The sequence below is a fragment of the Fistularia commersonii genome, chromosome 4 (assembly GCF_037954325.1).
Source record: "Fistularia commersonii isolate RoL2024-O1a breed Wild chromosome 4, RoL_Fcom_v1.0, whole genome shotgun sequence".
NCBI lineage: Eukaryota > Metazoa > Chordata > Actinopteri > Syngnathiformes > Fistulariidae > Fistularia > Fistularia commersonii.
Window position 1 is genome coordinate 14,699,275 of NC_141287.1, and position 21,062 is coordinate 14,720,336.

Here is a 21,062-nt window from a genome sequence, read left to right on the forward strand (position 1 = left end):
GATTGATTTATGAAAGCACTAAAAGGGTAAAACATCCAAGGGGGTGAATACTTATGATAGGCACTGTATATATATATATGTATATATATGCTCTGCATTTATATAATAAATAAGATGAGCGAGAAGATGAGAACAACTTTATTTATCCCGAAGGAAATGATTGTGCCAGAGTTTCAAGTAAAAACATAACAGTAATAGATAATAGTAGGAAGAATAAGAGATACAATGACATATAAATTGTCTTAACTGTTAACTACAAAGATTTGAACATTCCCTGTGGCTGAGGGAAGAGGAATTAAAAAGTCTGATAGCCTCAGGTAGGAAAGACCTCCTGTGGCGTTCAGTGGAGCTCTTTGGGGGTATCAGTCTACGACTGAAAGAGCTCTGACAGGACATCAATGTGGCATGCAGGGGGTGATGGACGTTGTCCATGATGCTGAGGAGCTTCTTCGTCATCCTCCTCTCTGACTCCTGCACAACAGACTCCAGCTCCACTCCCAGGACAGACCCAGCTCTCCCGATGAGCTTGTTGAGTCTGTTAGCGTCAGCTGTCTTGAGCCTGCTGCCTCAGCACACAACAGCGTAGAAGATGGCGCTGGACACCACCAAGTGGTAAAACATCTGCAGCATGGTCCTGCAGACGTTGAAAGATCTGAGCCTCCTGAGGAAGAACAGGCGGCTCTGACCCTTCTTGATAATGGCATTGGTGTAATAATATAATTGGTTTGTCCTGCCAGTGTGAGGCTGTATTCACTGCAGATATAGGCAACATACTGATTTATGGAGTATGTCCTCAGAAATAAGACTATGATAATAGAATACTTTGTCATCTCCAAATCATCTATCAAATATTGAGAAATTTCCAGAAAAACATCAAGAAACTACATTGAAACCATCCAAAAATAAACAGAATTCCCAGAAAGGGAGAAAGTAGTTGGTACTCAAGAAACATAGACCACGGATGTATCAGATAACAAATACGTTTTTTTCCCAGTAAATAAAGGATTATTTAGTCGCAGAGATGAAGATGTTGAGGTTCTCTTTAGGGGGTGACCAGGATGGATAGGATCAGGAATGAGTCCATCAGAGGAACAGCACATGTTAAATGTTTTGGAGAGAAGGTCAGAGAAGCCAGACTGAGATGGTTGGGTCATGTACAGAGGAGGGATAGTGAATATATTGGTGGGCGGATACTTGAATTGGAGGTCTAGAGGAAGACCAAAGAGAAGATTTATGGACGTAGTGAGAGAGGATATGAAGGTTGTTGGTGTGAGAGAGGAGGATACAGAGAATCGGGTTAGCTGGAGAAGGTTGATTTGCTATGGCGACCCCTGAAGGGAAAAGCCAAATGGAGAAGATTAAGTAACGTCATACTGGGTTCTTATATAAATTATTCATACTGAAGCAGTGTTAAGCAAACAGCAAAAGATAAACAAAAAGGTCAGAAGTTCAGTTGAAGCATTGTGGTGCGTCGGCTTTGAAACCTCCACAAGTGGAGCGGTGCATAAAAATGACAACCTTAGTTTTGACAATATGTTACTTTATTTCTCAAATTGCTTTGAGCTGGTTCTGATTGGCATCAAATCTGGTAAACTAAAGCATGTGACAAATGTCTGTACAACACAACAGCAATGTTTTTTTGACATCATCCTTAATAAAAAATATACTGTATATGACAGCACCGACACAGATATAGAAAACACATGAAAATCAAGTAGCTGCTACATAAATAAAACTATGTACGTCTTTTCACACAGATCATTGAAAACATTGTTAAAATAAATACAATTAGTTAATTACCTTTACTGTAAATCTGAGGTGACTATGGAATTGCTTAGATAAATATTTTGTCTTAATATACAAATGTATGAAAGGACTAGAGCCATAGCTAACGGGCTAAAATATAATCAAAATAACTGATTATTAAGTGAAAATATTCACAATGACATTATTAATAACAAAATCAAGTCGGGTCATTGAATATGTAGGGTTCAACAAGCCTCGCAGGATACTTTTATTTCATGGCCCTCCGATCTTTGGGGAACTAAAGAAATTTTGGTCTAAATCCTCCTCAGAGAGGAGTTTCAGCATTTGACTGACACCCGATCGGTCTGTTACAGAATGAATGAGTTCTACCTTTATTTATAAATGATACCTCGATCATTCAATGAGTAAATCTATGCTGTTGAAAGTTGTACAACACAAAGAGGCGATAACGTTCTGCTCTAACAGATGTAATTCATTCATGTGTGGTCGATTCATCATGAAAACAAATAAATACTTAATGCTTTAAAAATAATCAGTGATCTTAAAGTGTGTTAAGGAAAACAAATGACGTTAATAGGACATGCAGAAAAGCTGGAGTTACGGTAGTTCCCCTCTTCCTTACGTTGCTGCAATGACTTTGTCCAGCAGAGGACAGTGCACCATCAGATAATCCGAGAGCAGAGCCTCCTCCTCCTCATCCAGAGGAAATACTCGCGGCTCCCACGGCGCCCGAGGCTGGCAGAGGACAGAAAATCAAAGACAGAATGATATGGATAGATTCAAAATTCATGCGTAAGACAAGGTTTCTTTCAGTCAATCTTGATTTTTCATGAGTTTTGTAAAATATTACCAGATATTTATCGATAAGATACATTTTTTCTATCCCCATAGGAGAAATTCTTTTGTGATAGCAGCGTTCCAGTTATGGGATCAATAAATATGAATATAAATAGAGACAATTGGAATTAAAAGATAACAAAAGACAACAAGGATAAGAACAGACAACAGAATTATAAAACAAAAAACAGCGAGGGTGAAAACAGACAACCAAAATGATAACAAGGATAGGAACATAAACAGTGACAAAAATAAATCATTAAAATAAAAATAAGCAGAATGTGAATGCGCTCAGACCAACAAGTGTAATAATACAATAAGAAACAACAGAACAATAAAAAAAAAATCCAGAAAGAAAATAATTCTGCTTGAAGGATGTGCAAGTCACATGACACTCAACAGCTGGGACTCTCTCTGTCCTCTGGTCCCTTTACTTGATTTTGAATCTTATGACAGCTCTATTTTGAGCTGTTATTAGCACAAAACCATGAAGTAGGGGATATTTGTGCAGAGAAGAAGGTTGATTGCATGACAAATGTGTTTTAGAGCAACATATTCCTTCCCCAATCACAGTGAAGGGGGAAAGAGCTCGACAATCAGTGCTTCATCAGTTGGAGGAGAATCCGTGGGCTTTCAAGAATCCATCCAGGGTTTATTAATAAGTAATTGCCTTGCTATAGTCTGATCTCTTTCTAGCACACAAATGAAAAATGTGTTCACAAATGTGTTCCGTCAGTTAACTCCTATTATGATGACATTGAACAAAGACAGGCAACTTTCATTTTCACTTGGCTGTGCAATATATCATTGCATCGCTTTCCTCAAACTAGCCTATTGATATTGCGGCCCTTTGTATGCAGTTTCTGCTGGTACTCTGCTTCTAGCAGATCGTTCCAATGCTTGTTGTTACTGTGCACACAGTATAAAAGAAACAGTAATGTTATAAACCTGTGGTTGCCAATTTTGTCGACGGTGACCACTTCTAAATAAAGACTCCCATTTCAATACCCATTGATGTGGTTGATGCGTACAAATGATCCTGAGGTTAGTTCTTGGAGATTTTAGTTCTCTGTTGCTTATTTTCATCTCAGTTTGAATTTGGGGTCATTTCTTGATCTTCTAGAACTCTAGTGGCTCAATCAGGCGACCTCTTAAAATTTTTTTGTGTCACTTGTTGGAAATAAAACATGCTCTTGTAGAGCTTTAATGGATCTGTGATACTACAAGCAAATTCTTAACTTCAGAAGAGAAATTTAAATTCTGTACATTATGAGTAGAACCGCCTTATGCTCTGTAAAATCTGTTGTATTGCGTACATTGTATCATGACACATATGCATCATATTGTGCAAACACTAAGCCATCATTGCCACTGAACTTCCATCGCTTTTTTAAATCCGCAGCAAAAAATAAATAAAACATTCTGACCTTTAACCTATTTTTAAGTCAAAAGTTGGCAAATCGAGTGGAAACATATTCTGCATATGAGGTTATTTTTTTGGGTTTATATAAAATGGTCAGTTAATTGAAACTACAACCTGAGTGTGTAATGCACATTTCTATTATACACTATTGCCACATGAATAAAAGCAATGTGACTCATGTCTGACCAGCTGTGAGCATTAAGGAAACACATTTTTAGATTCGATTCTGGTTCAGCCACAGATTCTGGTTTACGGGCCGGCGTCGACACGTAGCACCTGCATCAGCATATGCTGATACAGAAAGTTCATATTCCAGAATTCAGCTGTGCTGCGTTTGATCTTACCATCCCCTCGTCTGAGCACGGCTGTTCATCAGCATCCAGCAGAGCACAACTCCACTCCAAAGAGCTCTCCCCTCCTGATGTGCTCATCCCACCCCTGCTGCCTGACAGCCTTCTGCCAGATCTGAAGCGAAAAAAACAAGCAAACCCCATGAAATCCCACAGGGAAATTACCCAATATTGCACTTTGACACAAGCTATATTTACATGCAGGGGGAAAAGCCAAGCCTGTGAAGAAAGCGTGAGCTAATTTTCTTCCATTTCTAACAGCCACCAAAATCGATGCATGAACACAAACCCTTGAAATCTGTACCTCAGATTTGTGATGCCATGTCACTTGTGTGTATAAGTGGATTTTTCACCTTGTAGCCCCCCTGGACCGTTTCCTCTTGCCCGCAGAAGACCAGTGAAATTTCTCTTTCCATTCTAAAGCCAGGTGTCTCTGAGCAAAGACTTCATCACTGAGTACTTCCTCCTGAAAACACACGTACACACACCGGATATTAATGAAAACAATGTCTTTATACGCCTAAAGAAACCTCAAATACCAAAGAGGAAACATTACCTGCTCCTCCACGGTCTCCTTTAGCAGTGGCTGGGTGGGAACCTGCCGCCAGCTATTTGGAGACGGGACACAACACACTGTAATTACTGCCCGTCGTCAGTACTGTTCTGTTCAGGTGGACGATGAGTTAGAAAGAATGTCCTGAGCCAGTTTTCCAAAACAAAACGGCAAGTGTTCTATGCACCTCCTTCAAAGGGTGTAACTCCATACCTGGGCGTAACGATGTCTTTGTACTGCAGCTTCTCCACCTTGGCAGGTGACATGGGGATTACCACGTTGCTGATGATGTACTCCCTCGCTCTCTTGCGTTTGTAGACACAGCTCTGGGTGGGAGTTCAAAGTAACTTGAATTTAATACTACTCCGAAATGTTCGCGCATTAAACTTAGTTATCATTAAGCTGCCATGATAAGTAACCTCAGTCAGTGATGTCTGTTATTTTTCTGTTACAAACAGAGGGGCTACACAAATGGATTTAATTGCATCTAATGGGAAAAAAAATGATTCGGCAAAGTTTCTGTGCATTTGAATCTATGGTGCATGCTAAAACCGCACATTCATTTTCAGAGATAATTGTGTTCTGTGCACCCAAGGTCTGCTGAGACTTCGAGACGACTCAAGAATGGAGCCGTGGTTGACCTGCTGAGGTGAGAAGCTTCTAATCAGTGCTCCAACCGCCACTTGGTGCAGGTAATCTGATCTGTTCTGTGCAGTTTTGGTACAGCGGATCCTATACTTAGTCATCAGTTATAAAGATATTAGGTGAGAAGGGATTTTCTGAAGTTGCTCGATCCAAGAGTCCGTCTCACATTTTTAGGCGTTAATGTGTAAATCCGGTGGGTTCCAAATGTTTCCATGAGATAAGATAAGTAGGGTTTGTTGCTAGGTAATAGAGCCAGAGAGATTTTCTGCCTGGTCTTCGCGCCCTGACTGTTTGAGCCGACGCTGATCCAGCATCTGTCACTATGGCATGATTTGACAAATTACAAAGTGTCTTACACAAACCATCTCATGGGGCAATTTCAATGATGTTACACAGAAAACACGGAAGTGTAATTCAAATTTTAGCGTTTGTTTATTAACAGAAATGCACAGGGGGGGAAAAAAAAGCTCATGTTGGACTGGCTGTTGACAGTTTACTGCCTAGCTTATCCAAAAATGAGAAAGAGAAAGCATCAGTAAAGTGGGTCAAGGACACATCGACGTACTCACTAGTCTGGTTTCTAGCGATAGCATGGATCAATAGCCGTTCTATTTCAGGAATGGCCACCTTACCATCTGCCAACTAGCGTCCATAATGTCATGTTTGTTTAGAAAGATCTTATTAGATGCAGGGGTATTGAAATCCGAATGTTGGGTTTTTGAATAAAAACAGACCAACGGGAACTGACACTGAAACACAAACGTATCTCTGTCATGGTTTTTACCAGGACATCTCAGACACTGATACTAACATTCTGAGTCAGTCAGCAGGTAAAAAACTTTTACTTAGTAGAATTTACTGTGGACAGCTGGCCAGTGATATAATCCTTGCAGAAAATCGACTTAAACCCTGGTGTGATTCCAATACTTTTTTCCAATGTATCATTCTATTTGAACAGCATGGGAAAAAAGTTGATAAACAATTATTTTATCCTTTAATTCATGTATAAAATGTGAAAAGTTTATTGTTCGTCTATATTTCAAATTGACAGTACCCTTTCACAGCGGTTAAAATCAGCATGTAACTGATGTAAGCGTTAATGACAGATTGAATAGTAAAGAACATTCCTGACCTGAGAGAATACAGGATTAGGTGAGGTAAATCAGGATTTCCAAAATTACTTTGGATTTACTTTTGCAATACCAAATAAGTAATAATACTTTTATCCAGGTTTCTCTTAGTAATACAGTCACAAGCTCTTCACTGTCTAGCAGGTGTTACCTGAAAGGGGCGCTTGAAAGATACAGGAATGCGGCGTTCCTCAGCTGAACTTTCCTCAGGGTCACCAAGTTGACATAGTGCACCCACAACATCTAACACACACACACACACACACAAATATGTTCACAATATCATGGCAACTTGAAATAACCATAATAATAACCCAAGCTTGCCATGACATTTTAAAAGTCTCTCTAGTGATTTATGATATACCCCATGAGGTGAATTGTTCTTGACAATGATAGTAGGAATAGATCTCTTATTTGCCAAGTACAATGTTGATAAATATTTACTATCCTCAAATACCAGTTCTTTCTTTTAGAAATATACAAATTAGCAGACATTGTTACATATTAGCTTGGGATTATCATGGTTGAAGCCACTGGTGACATACTAGCCAGATCCTCCACGTACACTTTTCCCCTTGACTGTTGATGTCTCCCATAGCTACAATTCTGGAGCAACAACATTGTCAGGCTTCACGAAAGCAATTAAACCAGATTTATTTATCATATACCTGTGCTGGTAGTCTTGGTTGGTGACAGACCCATAGTTCTGCGTGTTCTTTGCCTTCCATGCTGCTTATATTTGTGACCTATAATGACATACATAGACATACAGGAACTGAGTTATTAACCATAGGAATTTCCTTTCCATTCCATCTACCACCCAGTGCCTCAGGGGATTAAATTACATTTGTGTTTTAGAAACCATCCCTAACTCGTCAGTTTTGTCAGTGTAGCTTGGTTGTAGTTCTCAATATGATGACTGAGTAATGAAAGCTTTCAGACAGTCTGTGCAACTCTGTGTATTGGTGCAAACAAGTTAATTTAAGGAAAAAACAAAACAAAAAAAAAAAAGCAGTTCTCTGGGACCTTTTCCACAGATGGAAAAACAATGTTCTGAATATGACATCATTTCATTTGGCATTCATGTGTTTTCATATGAATGGCAAAAGGAATTTAGAAAAATTCTTCAGCTCCTTTGAGATGTTTTCATAGGTCAAGTGAAACAACCCTTCTTTTAAAAAAAAAAAACAAAAAACAGCATTTCTGGATGATTGTGAAATTAAAACCTTCCCTGTAGTGTTTGATTTGAGCATTACAAAAATAACCTCCCTTTCCTCTTTGAACCTTGTACTTTTGTAAAGTTGGTAAAAGTCAAATATGCCTAAATGTTTTCATTGAGTTACAAGGATAGAGAGGATTAATAAACATTTCAGCGGGTTTGTGGTTTCACATTTCAAATCACCGCTCTACTGTAGCAGCTGTAGCGTCCTTGGAAAGGTGAAGCCGTGCAATATCATTAATAGTCCCTCCTTGCATCTTTTTGTGGGCTTTAAAAGTGGTTTTGCCAAAATAAAAAGAGGGGCAAATATTCATGTGTTGGATTTTAATGGCAAAAATAAGGTAATTCAGGCCAGTGTTTGTCTTTGTTGGGCTGAATCTTTTTTTTCTCCCCATAAACACAACATGTTCAAATACTTTTACAGTGCACTAGGTAGTCATGTGCCAAGCTAACAGTCCCTGAATGAATTTAAAATCTGTCTATTTTTTGTCTTTTCGCTTATTATGCCTCTCCACAGCAATCAAAACAAAAAATACAAAATCTCAACATTCCCTTGAAGAATGAGAGCAGTCAAAGAACCAAACTGTAATTGTTCTTGGAAAGCCAAGAGAAACATACAAGTATTGACATGTGTGATTCAGCTGAGACAAATACGCAAAGACATATATTGACACTAATGAAATGTAAAATCAGTTTATATCCATCTAGTGCTCAGCTGGAAGCTCAATACAGACCTGCTGGGATGTCTAACACGCTGGGAAGCAATTATGATGGTCCACAGGGAGATAACAAACCGGCACAGCAGTCGACATTGAAGCAGAATTTTATTCACATTGACATGACTTCCAACTTACACACTGATCTGATAGAACTGTCTCAACATAATGGCTTCTTTGGGCCTGAGATCACCAAAGAAACATTTTCACAATCAGACTGTCCTTATTGCCACTGCAATGCTAATATACAGAGAAAAAAAAAATTCTGAAGGGAAAAATATTCAGAAAACAGGTTTAGAAAAGTATGAATTTGAGAACGAAAATCTTCTTTTTCTCCTCCTTTCGGCTTTTCCCTTCAGGGTCGCCACAGCGAATCAACCTTCTCCATCTAACACTAAATCATTGAGTGAAAATCTGGAGGTGAAAACCTTAAGAGACAGTTATCTTCTTCTAGAGATTAACAGGATTGCTTAGGTTAAATGAGTGCTGTATCATATTCATGGCCTGAGGTACGTGTCCGGTTCGGAATATGTCCTTAAGTAAGGCTGTAAATTGGGTCTTGTGTGTAAATTAAAAGCCCTTCTTAGAGGCATAGGGTGACAATGCTTTCAGTGCAAGAGCCGTCGAAGGATGCGAGTGCCGCTGAGACAGGTCAGTCCCCACAAGCCTTCTTCAACAAAGAATTTCTGAGATTATGTTGAATGAGCAACACGATAAACTCCTGTGTTTTGAAACTATTCTAAAAGAATATAAACTTCTTCTCTGACTAATCATGATTCGATTCTAATCTGAAAACTTGTCTGCAGACGGCATCTGCACTAATATACAGTTGTGGGTGTATAGGAAACAGAAGGGAGGACTCGGTGCACGACTCCACGGACTTCCAAGAACTCCATAACTAACCGTATGGGGTGTAATAGAAGAGGATTAATGGGATAACTCGCTGACAGTGAGTGTCTGCTATGTTATGCGTCTGCTAAAAAGTAAAGCCAAGCTTAACTGTTCTCTTCACTGGTGAAAATCCACTGTGGGCTCAAGCACTGATTTGATATACACTATATGGTCAAAAGTATTCACTCACCTGGCTTGACTTGCATATGAACTTAAGTGACATCCCATTCCTAATCCATAAGGTTCAATATGACATCGGTCCACCCTTTTACAGCTATGAGAGCTTCAACTCTTCTGGGAAGACTGTCCACAAAGTTCAGGAGTGTGTTTATGGGAATTTTTGACCATTCTTCCACAAGTGCATTTGTGAGGTCACACACTGATGTTGGACGAGAAGGCCTGGCTCTCAGTCTCCGCTCCAATTCATCCCAAAGGTGTTCTATCGGGTTGAGGTCAGGACTCTGTGCAGGCCAGTCAAGTTCATCCACCATGTCTTTATGGACCTTGCTTTGTGCATTGGTGCACAGTCATGTCGTAAAAGGAAGGGGCCAGATCCAATCTGTTCCCACAAAGTTGGGAGCATGGAATTGTCCAAAATGTCTTGGTATGCTGAAGCTTTCAGAGTTCCTTTCACTGGAACTAAAGGGCCAAGCCCAGCTCCTGAAACTTCACAATTGGCACAATGCAGTCGGACAAGTACCGTTCTCCTGGCAACCGCCAAACCCAGACTCGTCCATCAGATTGCCAGATAGAGAAGCACGATTTGTCACTCCAGAGAACACGTCTCCACTGCTCTTGAGTCCAGTGGCAGTGTGCTTTACACCACTGCATCCAACACTTTGCATTGCACTTGGTGATGTGTAGCTCGGATGCAGCTGCTCCGCCATGGAAGCCCACTGTATGAAGCTCTCCGTGTCCTGTTCTTGAGCTAATCTGAAGGACATATGAAGTTTGGAGGTCTGTAGCGATTACTTCTGCAGAAAATTGGTGACGTCTTGGCACTATGCGCCTCAGCATCTGCTGATCCTGCTCCATGAGTTCACATGGCCTACCACTTCATGGCTGAGTTGCTGTTATTCCCAAACACTTCCATGTTTTTAGAATACAGCTGACAGTGGACTGTGGAATATTTAGGAGCGAGGACATTTCACGACTGGATTTGTTGCCATCACAGTTCCTGAGGACTGGCAAGAGTCTGGTTTCAATCCATTTCAAAGCAAGCGAACTTCTGCGGTTGATGGTGGTTAGATCTTTCTTTGCTTTGCCGTGAGTGAGGGGCTGGATGCGCTACCATACCTGCCAGCGTCCTCATTGGTAAAGTAACCTTTGATTTTAAGCTCCCAGAGCTCTTTTGCATTATTTATGTCCCCTCTTCATATTGGTCCACGTAGAGGCAAAGTAATGATCTTTCAGCAAGAGCATAAATGTCTTGTGCCATCTCTAGTTTATAGTTTTATCTTGTCACCTTCTTAAAATAATTGTCCAAGCCATTTTTTTTTGTTTTTTTTTTCCCTGAAAAACTTGAAAAATGACTTTGGCGATTATTTTAAAAAGGTGACGATATCCAGCATGTGTGATATGTTCTATTTTGTCGTTAAGTCACATTATCAGTGCAGACTTAGATGTATAACAGCATAGCAAAAGTGCAGTGTCTCTTGAGGAAAGCACCGTTTTGATTTAACTAATTGCAATGGGACTACTGTGTTTTTGTGCAACACAGCAATTCAGATCAAAGGCTTAAATGTAAGCCTTTTTATTTTCTTTTACTCACAGTGACTACTGTAGAGTTTTGGTCCAATGATAGAATGCTATGAATAGTCTTAATAGCAGCAAAAAGAAGAAAATGGATTGAAACCCATTGAGACTCTTCGTTACTTTCATGGTTTTGACTCAGAACCAAACAGCCGTGCTTACGTAATTCCACAAGCCTGAGAGTGTACTTCTATGTAGCAGTCCAACGTGAAAAAGAAGTTAGACCAGAAAGAGGTAGAATGCTGGTCTAAGGCAGGACTTACCTCTTTGCATTGAAGTGCAGCTGCGTCTCTTGTAGTGTGCTGGACTGGATTCTGGTGGGTTGATGACTGCTGGCATTTGGGACCATTCTTCTCTAGCCATGACTGTCTGTGAGTGGTTGGACAGAAACATCTTCAGAAATGACATCAGATGTTCCCATTATGACTATTGCATAAATGCACTTGCAGATTAATATGTACAGTATACCCTTGTTTTTCACGGGGGTTACGTTCCAAAAAAAACCCGTGATAGGCAAAATCTGTGAAGTAAAAACCTTTATTTTTTTTTACAATTATCATACAATTAAATACTCTATTTTACATTGCTGCTGCCGTCCTTATGTTTTTTTCTTCCTTCTTTAAAGAACGAATGGAAGATTCATTAATTCCGTAATGCCGACCTGCAGCTGCATAGCTTTTACCTTCCCTTAGCATGTCCAGAAGTTTAACTTTATCTGCGATAGATAGCATCTTCCGCTGCCTTTTGGGCCCTGCCGGAGGTGCTTTTGTCGGTCCAGAGCGTTTTGTCAACATTATGGGTTTTAGAGACACTCGAAATTGCAAGAGAATTTGCACGTACGTAATGTAAAAATTTGGCAAGCTGTTTTACGTACGTGTACATATTAAACTGCAACGTTATTGACGCACAGGTAGAGAAGAAGCGGAGTGACTTTTTAGCCAATCAGAATGCAGAACACAATGCACGATGCAAATCCGTGAAGTAGCGAAACCGTGAAAAGTAAACCGCGTTATAGCGAGGGATCACTGTACTTTGATCCGAGAGTTTATAAATAAAAGGTATCACAGATGGATGAAGGGACATGGCCAAACGTACTTTACCTTTGGAGTGCTTTGCAGGTGTTTGCCGGAGTTGAGAATGAACAGTTTGGGCCTTTGGCAAGTGACTAGCGGTCTGGTCCGTGCACAAACACATGACACATCGGGGCCAGATCTTCTTTTAGAACTCCATGGCATGAAAACCCTCTGTCCTCTTGCACCACTGCAACACAACATCAGTTTTGGCCACGGAAACAGATTTTGATTTGGGATTAGTGTTAAATAGCGCCCCTGTAGCCTCTTGCTAGGTGCATAAATACACAAGATGCCTTTTATTTGACACAGGAATTTTATTGCCACCCTCTGGGAGGGTTCAAAAGCCAGCAGGAAGGAAGGCCATGAGGGGATGATTTAAGACAGGCCAGATGGAGGAGACAGTGTTACATGGCAAACAAAGACCTGCTTTTAACCTTGATAGCTTGGTCAACCGTCTTTTTCTTTGTCGGTTCAAGCTCCCATTTCTTTTTTTGGAATCTACGCTTAACAGCTCCATTATTGGAAAATTGACAACCCCCGCCTTTGGAGGCATGTCAAAGCAGCTCAGTGTTAAGTGTTGCACACTCACTGACCCACACTTAGATGGTTTCACCCAAATGCCAATGTGTTTAACAGTGTGTTTTCACTACCTTGTGAAAGCTCTCGCTCCTTTCCAGATATGTGCTGGTTTTGATGGTGATCGAAAGTTGAAAGGTGGCATCAGACTGTTGACGATTTTGCTGAGCTGAGCACTCTGTAATAAAGATATCCTCCATGAATACAAATTAAGAGGCCTTCACTTTTAACTTTCAGGCAATGTATGAGTTGGGGTGAATTTGTCTATGTCCCTTTCTTTTTCTGTACTTCATAAACCCAATTCAAAAATAGAATGAATAGAATTAAATCCAAGAATACAAAGCAAATGCATACTTTAGGACATGTGTCAAACTTGTGGCCCGCCACGTCATTTGATGGGTCTTACAAGGTCTGATTGTCTTAAAATGAGTAAGTCAATCACGTGCATTGAGCATTAACTATATTTCCCACAATTCATGTCGATTATGTTTCCTGCAAAGTGACGGCATCCCACAATCAGATTGCAGTGTGTCCACATCAATGTGATTTTCAACAAGTGGAATTGAGAAATACAAATGATCTCTAAATGTCCAGGAAGACGAAAGTTGATGCAGATGGAAGGCCGTTTCAAGAAAGATGGGAATGTATATGTGACATTTTGAATTTGAATGAGTAATACATTCAGAGTTATTGAACATCAAGGAGTAAGTACATTTATTTTACATTTGGTTACATTTAATTACATTTATACTGTTACCATTACATGAGGCCCTTTGAGGGCAACCAATAGGCTGATGTGGCCCTTGGTGAAAATGAGTTTGACACCCCTGCCGTAGGAGAATTCTGATAATTTTAGACACGAGTGTGGCCCCACGGTGTGTGTGTGTCTCGTCAAACCTGTCTCTCTATGTTGTGCAGAAGACGCATGGGGCTGCAAGGTTCATTATCAGCATCTGAGGCTGTGCAGGACAGCCCCGCCATTTCCCTCAGCAAGGTCTGCTGGATCTGCCTGTCTGTCGGCGGCTGGCATTCAGCAAGCACCACACAGCTCTTAACATACACACACGCACGAAACACACACATGCACACGCACGAGTACAGTTAATTCATATACATTATAGCAGTAACTTCTATAGTCGATCAATAAGAAAATATTATGGGGCATCATTTGGAAGAGCAGGGGTGTTATAAATGGATGGCAAGCTACAAGCAACAGGCTTCTACTTTGCCATGGAAGCGCCTCATAACCACCATGTAAGAGCATGTCTCTTCAAGATACACCACTATTTGGCTCACGGTTGGCATAAAAAGGCCTATTGTGACTTTTCCTGAAGAAAGTATCTACCCTTGTTGAACCAAAGATAAGATGTCAGCAAACATCTTTTGTATCCATACTGTATCCTCACAAAGTCCTAGATTCCATACATTTGAGAATTCTGTTAAAAAAAAAAAAGAAAAAAAAAAAAGAAAACTTTGGTTGGACCAAATGCACCTCTTTTATACTAACTCAGGTCCAGTGGGTATTTGAACAAGACATGTTAACCACCAGTGTACTTTTAAATGCTGTGCATCAAAATGAACAACCTCTTGTGAACAATGTATCCAAGCACACTCTTGTACACTCATCTATCAGTGACAACATCAGGCACCTTGTATCACACATCAGTGCTAAGGGGCCAGATGAAGCCTCCAGCATGGTCAACTCTCACGGGATAGGTTCAGTGTGAAATAAGCCACTCAAATTTCTTACTCCACAATAGGCCAACTGACATAATTCCAAGTCAATTGCCTGGTCTGACCATAATGGGTCTGCCCCCACAAGGCCACAGTGAATTTGCCCTCCACAATGAGGTGGAACTCCACACTCATGCCAGTAGTCCCTTTGAGCGTATTGCATTAGCAGCCTTTAAATAGAATCTCAAATGGTTCTGTTTTTCCACAACTCCTGACGGTTTAAGTATTCTCAGCACAGCTACAACAATCAACAACTCACAAAGCTTTTGCGGTGGTACTTTTTGTAAACGTACAATCTTCTGATACAATTATTTAACATCTCAATACCTCAGCAAAATTCTCTATTACATGAAGCCTTTCACTGCAGGTTAGAGCGCCATATCACGGTTATTTTTGTCAGGTTAAAAGAGACCAACCTTAGTGAGGCGAATATGCTTGTTGATCTCCACCAGTTGCTGTATCTTGCCCTCCAGGTCTGCCAGACGAAGTTGCAACCAACTCCATCTGCTACCCAGCTTTGCTCTCTCTTCTAGCCACTTCCTCTCACAGCTGCTGCTGCATGATGAGAAGTTAAACCTGTAAAGGCAATAGTTATTGTAAATGCAGGGGCCTGTTTCAGGTTTCTTAAAGTAGCCGGGCAGTAAGGCGATGTCATATGCTAATGACTTTTTGATGAATGGTTTGTGGGGCTTGGTGAGAAGCCTCCATGTAGCTGATTGGCTTCACTACTTTCACAGCGGCAGTAGAAATTGTATTTTCAGCTGTTGGATTTGAATTCATTACACACAGCTTTTGGGTGTTTATCTAGTATCCAAATGTATCATTTCAGTAAAAACGGTTAACACGGCCCCTAGTGTCTGTCCTTTTTATCCAGCAGGTCACGTAGGACTTCCCTGCTTAACCTCAAAGTAAATCCTTTCAAGTTTTATTCATCCATACCTGAAGAACATTTCCAACTGTTCTTGTGTACTGGAATGAAATTTCGAAGACACTGGACGCATTTCTCATATCCAGTACAATACCTGGATGTGTATGGGATTAGATTTGCAAGATTGGATGCTTCTTTTTTAGGCGGCTTGGTTCCAGCTAGAGAGCACTGCAAAGTAAGCAGTGGAGCATGTAGAGCCTCTCAACAGCTGTGGATTTTGATTTTCCTGGGTTTCAGCATGTCTGTGTGTGGGATCAAACGGTTTAGTTTTCTCCCCACTTTATACTCCCAGTTAAGGAGGAGACATTGCTCATTTCAGAAGTTTTTTTTTTTTTTTTAATCATCATATGCCCAAAGCTTTATGGGCTGTGTATGGTAAACTCTCAGTGACACCTTCGACAATTTTAAAAGTCAACATTAAGTATCCCCAAAACATAGGAGTTCAAATCTAAGCCTGCCGGTACAAACATCAGTCAAGCAAATCTGCTGTCGGTCAGATTTCTTACAAGAATCGACTCCTTTGTAGTAGTACTTGCTTATTGTGTTTTTTATGGACACTAAGGACCCTTAGACCAGAGTTGCAGTATGTGTCGGGTCGTGTGGGAAGACAATGATAAAATAAGACTACAAAGCAACCATCAAAAAAAATCTTTCCAGACCTGCATGCCTCTGACCACTGCAGGCAGTGAAACCAGGATTAGAATGAAAAGTCCAGGATACAGAGACAAAAATAATGACAAATGAATTAAATAAACTCTACAAAGACATACTGCAATCATCAGTGCTGTTTTATATCCAGAACGTCTCCAACAGTCATTGTGGTAAAATCCACATCTGTTCAGTGAGGTAAATAGAATTTCAGCATAAAATGCTACAGTATCTAAACTAGAGGTTCTACTTTAAAACCATTGGTTTGAAATATAACTCTCAAGTAATTAATAGTCACAAGTTTGTTTTCCACTCTAAGAAGGAACAGGCTCCGGGAGATTGTAAGTAAATAATTAAAAGGTGTTTATCTCAATCTTTGTAGTGTGAACATAATGCATACGTAGTGAGAGCGTCCCTGTGTAATTACAAGAGAGCATGACATCGTAGATCTAATACGCATGCCACTATAAACACAATAGAGAAGATGGAGCAGACACAAAAAAGATGATCAAACACATTCTTGTTCAGTTTTCACTGCATTTCCAACCATTCTATCTTCTTCCACATACACTGTTAAGATCACTGACAACATTTCAGGATTAATTTGACAGAAAAACAATATCCTTTAAGTCACAACATATAACAGAGCTGATTGGTGATAAGTGTGTGTCCATGTGTTTCCATAGCGCTAGCCTGTTGATATAGCATTTGTGCTGTGTGTTGTTGCCTGGCTTCAGCAGCGCTAGAGTTGCTATGGCAGTGATCTTGGACCTCAGAGAAAATGAGCATACACTCCCCCCACTTCACACACTCTGATGTGGGACTAGGAAATGTTAGAGCATTCAACACAAAGCTAAACAAAGAGAGCTTGGAAACACATTCTGGTTTTATTCAGGCCTGATTTTGTAGTTGGTCCATGATTATTGTGACGGCCTCTTGGTGACTAAAGCCTTTAACTGTATTTAACTGAAACAATGACCAGACCTGCCTGCACTTTCCCACTGGATAATGAAAAAAAAGCCCAGGACTACTTGTCAAACAGTAGCCAACTCAGGAAGAGAGCAGGATTAAGAAGTCAGTGTTTGACCAGTTGTCGAATAAAGAAATGTATATCTTATCCTGGAAACATTGCCATTATGCCTAAAATATTCAAACAGAATTTCACAGTAACAAAGTAAGAGCCTAGTATGAGCTCCCAGATAAATCCTGCTCGCCTCAGCAAGTAGCTCTTGGTTTGCACATTCCCCTGTTTGCACAGTGTGTCCTTGCAGAGGTATTAGGGTTTGGGTGTGTCTTACAGCTTAAATTTTAAACACTTGGGGTATAGAGCATATATGCAATTGCAAACATATGTTGAAGGCTGCAGCCCATGCTGGGAATAAGCAATCTGGGTTTGGTCTTGAGTTGAAGTTAAACCATGTAACTTCCTTAAGAGGTCAAACTTGGGATTTCTTGGGTTCCCACATTCAGGCAAAGACACATCCTCTTTAAGAAGGAGCCTGTCATATAACTCCCCCGGGTAGGGTTTAAAGTGCACTATTCCAAATGGACACATAGGAAGACTTGACACTTGCAAATTAACTGAGGGTGGACTCAAAGGGTGTTCACACAAAACACTCATTCTTAATAACGGCTAGTATCAATAGATGTTATACATTCCAGTCTAGGTCTAAGTACGTTGCACAGGCCTTTTGCACGATGAGCGATTTGATAGCTCTTTCCAGGGACTCCAATCAGAGTGGAACATTAATCATTTCGTCAAATTCAAAAGCTCTGTCGCTGGTTTGCATCATTTATTGCATTGGCACCACCTGAGCCATGTGAAGAACGACGTCACACATCAATATAAGGGGGCTGGATGTGCCGGTAATAGTCTACAACAAGTGTGCCTTGCCAAATTAAGGTAATATCCAACTAAAAATGCAGATTCATGCAAAAATTTCCCAACGAGTCTGTTTTGTTAATTAAATTAGACTTGTGTCCGTGTTGTTGTCTACAACAGGTGTTCGTGAGATACAGAAGGAGGTATCATCATGCATAGTCCTCCTGCCAGGCCTGCCTTTACAGCCATGTGTTGTGGAGAATGAAGCAGTCCTTCTGGCGTAATACTCACGCGGCAGATGTTTTGGCCACCCGATGAATCCTGGCCTCCTCCTGCTCTTCATCTGAGCTGCTGCTGGCCGTGGCTTCCGAGTCCAAGGCTTCCTTCAGGTGTCTCAGCACCGCCTGGCAGGACTGGCTGAACTCTCGGAGCTCAAGGGCAGACGGGGAACGTGTGGACGGCTCCCGCCAAGATGAACGGGGTTTAGGGTTCGCGGGTGGAGGCGGTAAAGCCGGAGGAATGGAGTCAGCCCTTTCAAAATATCCACCTCCAGTTTGACCAAGCCTCTTCAGTCCCTCCAGCTGCTGGCTACAGTGGAGCAAAGCCTCCTTTCCCAGCTGGGCTCGTAGCCTCTTCTGCAGCCTCAGTGCTCGGCTGTGCAGCTCCGCCTGCCTGGAAACCTGCTCCCGTACGGCCTCCTCCGACACCACCCGTTTGAGCGGCTGCTCAGAGTTCAACTTGCCAGCATAGGGCTGCAATGAAGCCAGGGGAAGACGACTCAAGCCTCCCTCTTCATGGGAATATGGTGGAGAAACGTCGGTGAGGGTAAGAGAGAGATGCACATCAACACCATCTGGCCCACAGTGAGGAGCAGCGCTGTGTCCATGCAGCAGACAAGCCTCTTGGCTATTGTATTCGGGGACTAAAAACATGTCCGGTACACCTGGGAGGATGGGGGCCACCCGGGGGGGATCTCCGAGGCCCCTATTGCAGGAGAGGAGACTGAGGAAGGAGCCCGGACTGGAGAGGAGCCCGCTTTCACACTGGCCACTAGAGTTGTTGAGGAAATCCAGGGGGCTTGCGGGGAGGCAGGAGCTCATCATTTGAGGTTTTGAATGACGGATGTTAAATCTACCTGTAACACAAACATAGCGCCTTAAGACACCCGGTCACCTGGGAGGTCATTTCTGAGAGCCGAGACACCGAAACCAATAGAAACACAAAGTTAAGGGGATGATCTTTCAATAACAATCCAAGTCGTGATATCTGCTTGGATACTGAAAACCCCAGGTGTTCCCAGCACAATGGAGAATAGCTGGCACTGCCTCAAACCTGAGGCACTTTTCCACATTACTTTTCACATTTCGAGGTGATGCCTTGCTAATGTCAAAGAGAATAAGTTCACGATTAGTCGTCAGAATCTCAATTTCCAGAGGGGTCTCAATAATCTACAATCAAATCATCCTTTTTACTTAATATTTAGATTTTTTTAAATGCCAATTTTTAGAAGTCGTGGTTTGTCAGGTTCAAGCAGAACATCATAAATTAATGTTTCTCTACAACTCCCATGACCGACAGCACCAGGTGAATGTCAGGAGTGATTACTGCTAAAACCATAATTTACATAATTAAAAGAAAATGACTAAGAACAATAATATATTTTTAATTATTAGAAATAATTGCATTTGTTTGGGTTACTTCTGTAAACATCTTGTTTGTACATTCGCTTCAGCGGAGAATGAGGAAGCGCAAACTCCTCATCCTCAGCTCCATAGCCCGGTTACCGCCGAGCGCCTTCCCCCGGGCTGCGGCGCCGCGGGCTGGGGAGCCTCACCCCGTTTGCCGGCCACCCACCGACGGCTAGTTTGGATAGTTGAGCTAGTTTGCTAACTTGCGGAGAGAAAAGTAGTCTGGCTCGGTTTCCGACTCACCTGAGCGGAAGGGGATCGTTGACTTCCCATCGGCGATTCCACTTGAGACTAGTTTCGAGTAAAATACATTTTTTTAGGTTAAGATAACTATCTCTTTGTTCCTGCGCGGATTTTAGAAACACCCGACGGCTGAAAAGGAGCAAAACTCTCTTCCCCTCCCTGGTGTTCGACGCGCCTCCGTGTAACTGACAGCGTATCTGACGGTGGTCCGCCAGCAGCTGCAGAGGAGGGGCGGGGCCATACCATGATGCGTTCAGGAACCTCTGCGGAAGATGGGAATTCTGAACACTCGTTTTGGTCGGGCCTTCAATGGTCTGGTCCCTCCTGTCATCGAGATCAGTGCGTTTCCTTCAATGCAATCATTAGCAGTTGCAAAGCCCCAAAGTGTCAAATGTTATTAAAATGTTTGAATTGTGCTGTCGCAATGAGATATAGAGCCTGTTGTCGCTTTTAAGATTTCTTTGTTTCTCACCCCCTAAGTCAAAGTTGCAATAAGGTGTATTTATCATCAGTCCATCAGCCACATTTGGAGAGAGAGAGCGTTGCCCTGCATTGCAAACCACTATTTTCAGCGGGGCAGACTGTATATATGAGCATCCCTGAATGGTGCTTTAAGTATATGTATTTTGGAATTAATGCCAAGGGGGCATCAGGCAATCCTCCCCCACAAAATCTGCTGTCATCGAGTAAAATTGTACAGAAAAGACATGCTGGTCTGTAAGTGTATTGTAGCGTGTGGCAGGGAGACTGGCCGGCAGAATCCAAGAATCCTTTGAGAGCGACGATCACTTTTGGGAGCTTCTCGTGGTTCTGTGTCAGAGATCTCCACTCTTGAATAGCTGTACAATGTTGTGCTTGATGTGTGACACTAACCTGCACCGTTAGTTGTCGTAAAAGACAGATGGTGCATCCTCAGTCTAACTATCTAACAATCCTGAGAGCTAGTTATCCTTGACCGTGATTGTTACTTTGCTAAAACCCAGCTGTCACAGTATCATAGTTCGCGCGACATCTTCAATCGTTTGATTTCCTGCCAGCATCAAGTGAGAGGCAGTGTTTCCATCAGT

At 41.5% G+C, this 21,062-nt stretch overlaps 1 protein-coding gene across 1 annotated transcript; it reads right to left on the reverse strand.

The window, feature by feature from the left end:
• Window positions 1-1,523: 1,523 nt before the first annotated feature.
• kansl1l (KAT8 regulatory NSL complex subunit 1-like) lies at window positions 1,524-20,180 on the reverse strand. The gene is made up of 14 exons (XM_086145533.1): window positions 19,996-20,180; window positions 18,356-19,199; window positions 15,083-15,242; window positions 13,830-13,982; window positions 13,007-13,110; window positions 12,384-12,543; window positions 11,547-11,652; window positions 7,374-7,451; window positions 6,857-6,948; window positions 5,144-5,256; window positions 4,934-4,985; window positions 4,731-4,843; window positions 4,372-4,492; window positions 1,524-2,502 (listed from the first exon to the last, which is right to left on the reverse strand). The coding sequence occupies exons 2-14, from the start codon at window positions 19,165-19,167 to the stop codon at window positions 2,386-2,388; spliced, it is 2,181 nt and encodes a 726-aa protein (XP_086001659.1). The 5' UTR covers window positions 19,168-19,199; window positions 19,996-20,180; the 3' UTR covers window positions 1,524-2,385.
• Between the last annotated feature and the right edge of the window lie 882 nt (window positions 20,181-21,062).

What these genes read in the sequence shown, in the direction of transcription:
- kansl1l (XM_086145533.1), bottom strand. Translation starts at nt 19,167, where the DNA reads ATGATGAGCTCCTGCCTCCCCGCAAGCCCCCTGGATTTCCTCAACAAC. An exon ending in AACCAAGACTACCAGCACAG is followed by an intron (nt 6,949 to 7,373) that starts GTATATGATAAA and finishes TGTGTGTGTTAG; the next exon opens with ATGTTGTGGGTGCACTATGT. An exon ending in AGGAGACCGTGGAGGAGCAG is followed by an intron (nt 4,844 to 4,933) that starts GTAATGTTTCCT and finishes GTGTGTTTTCAG; the next exon opens with GAGGAAGTACTCAGTGATGA.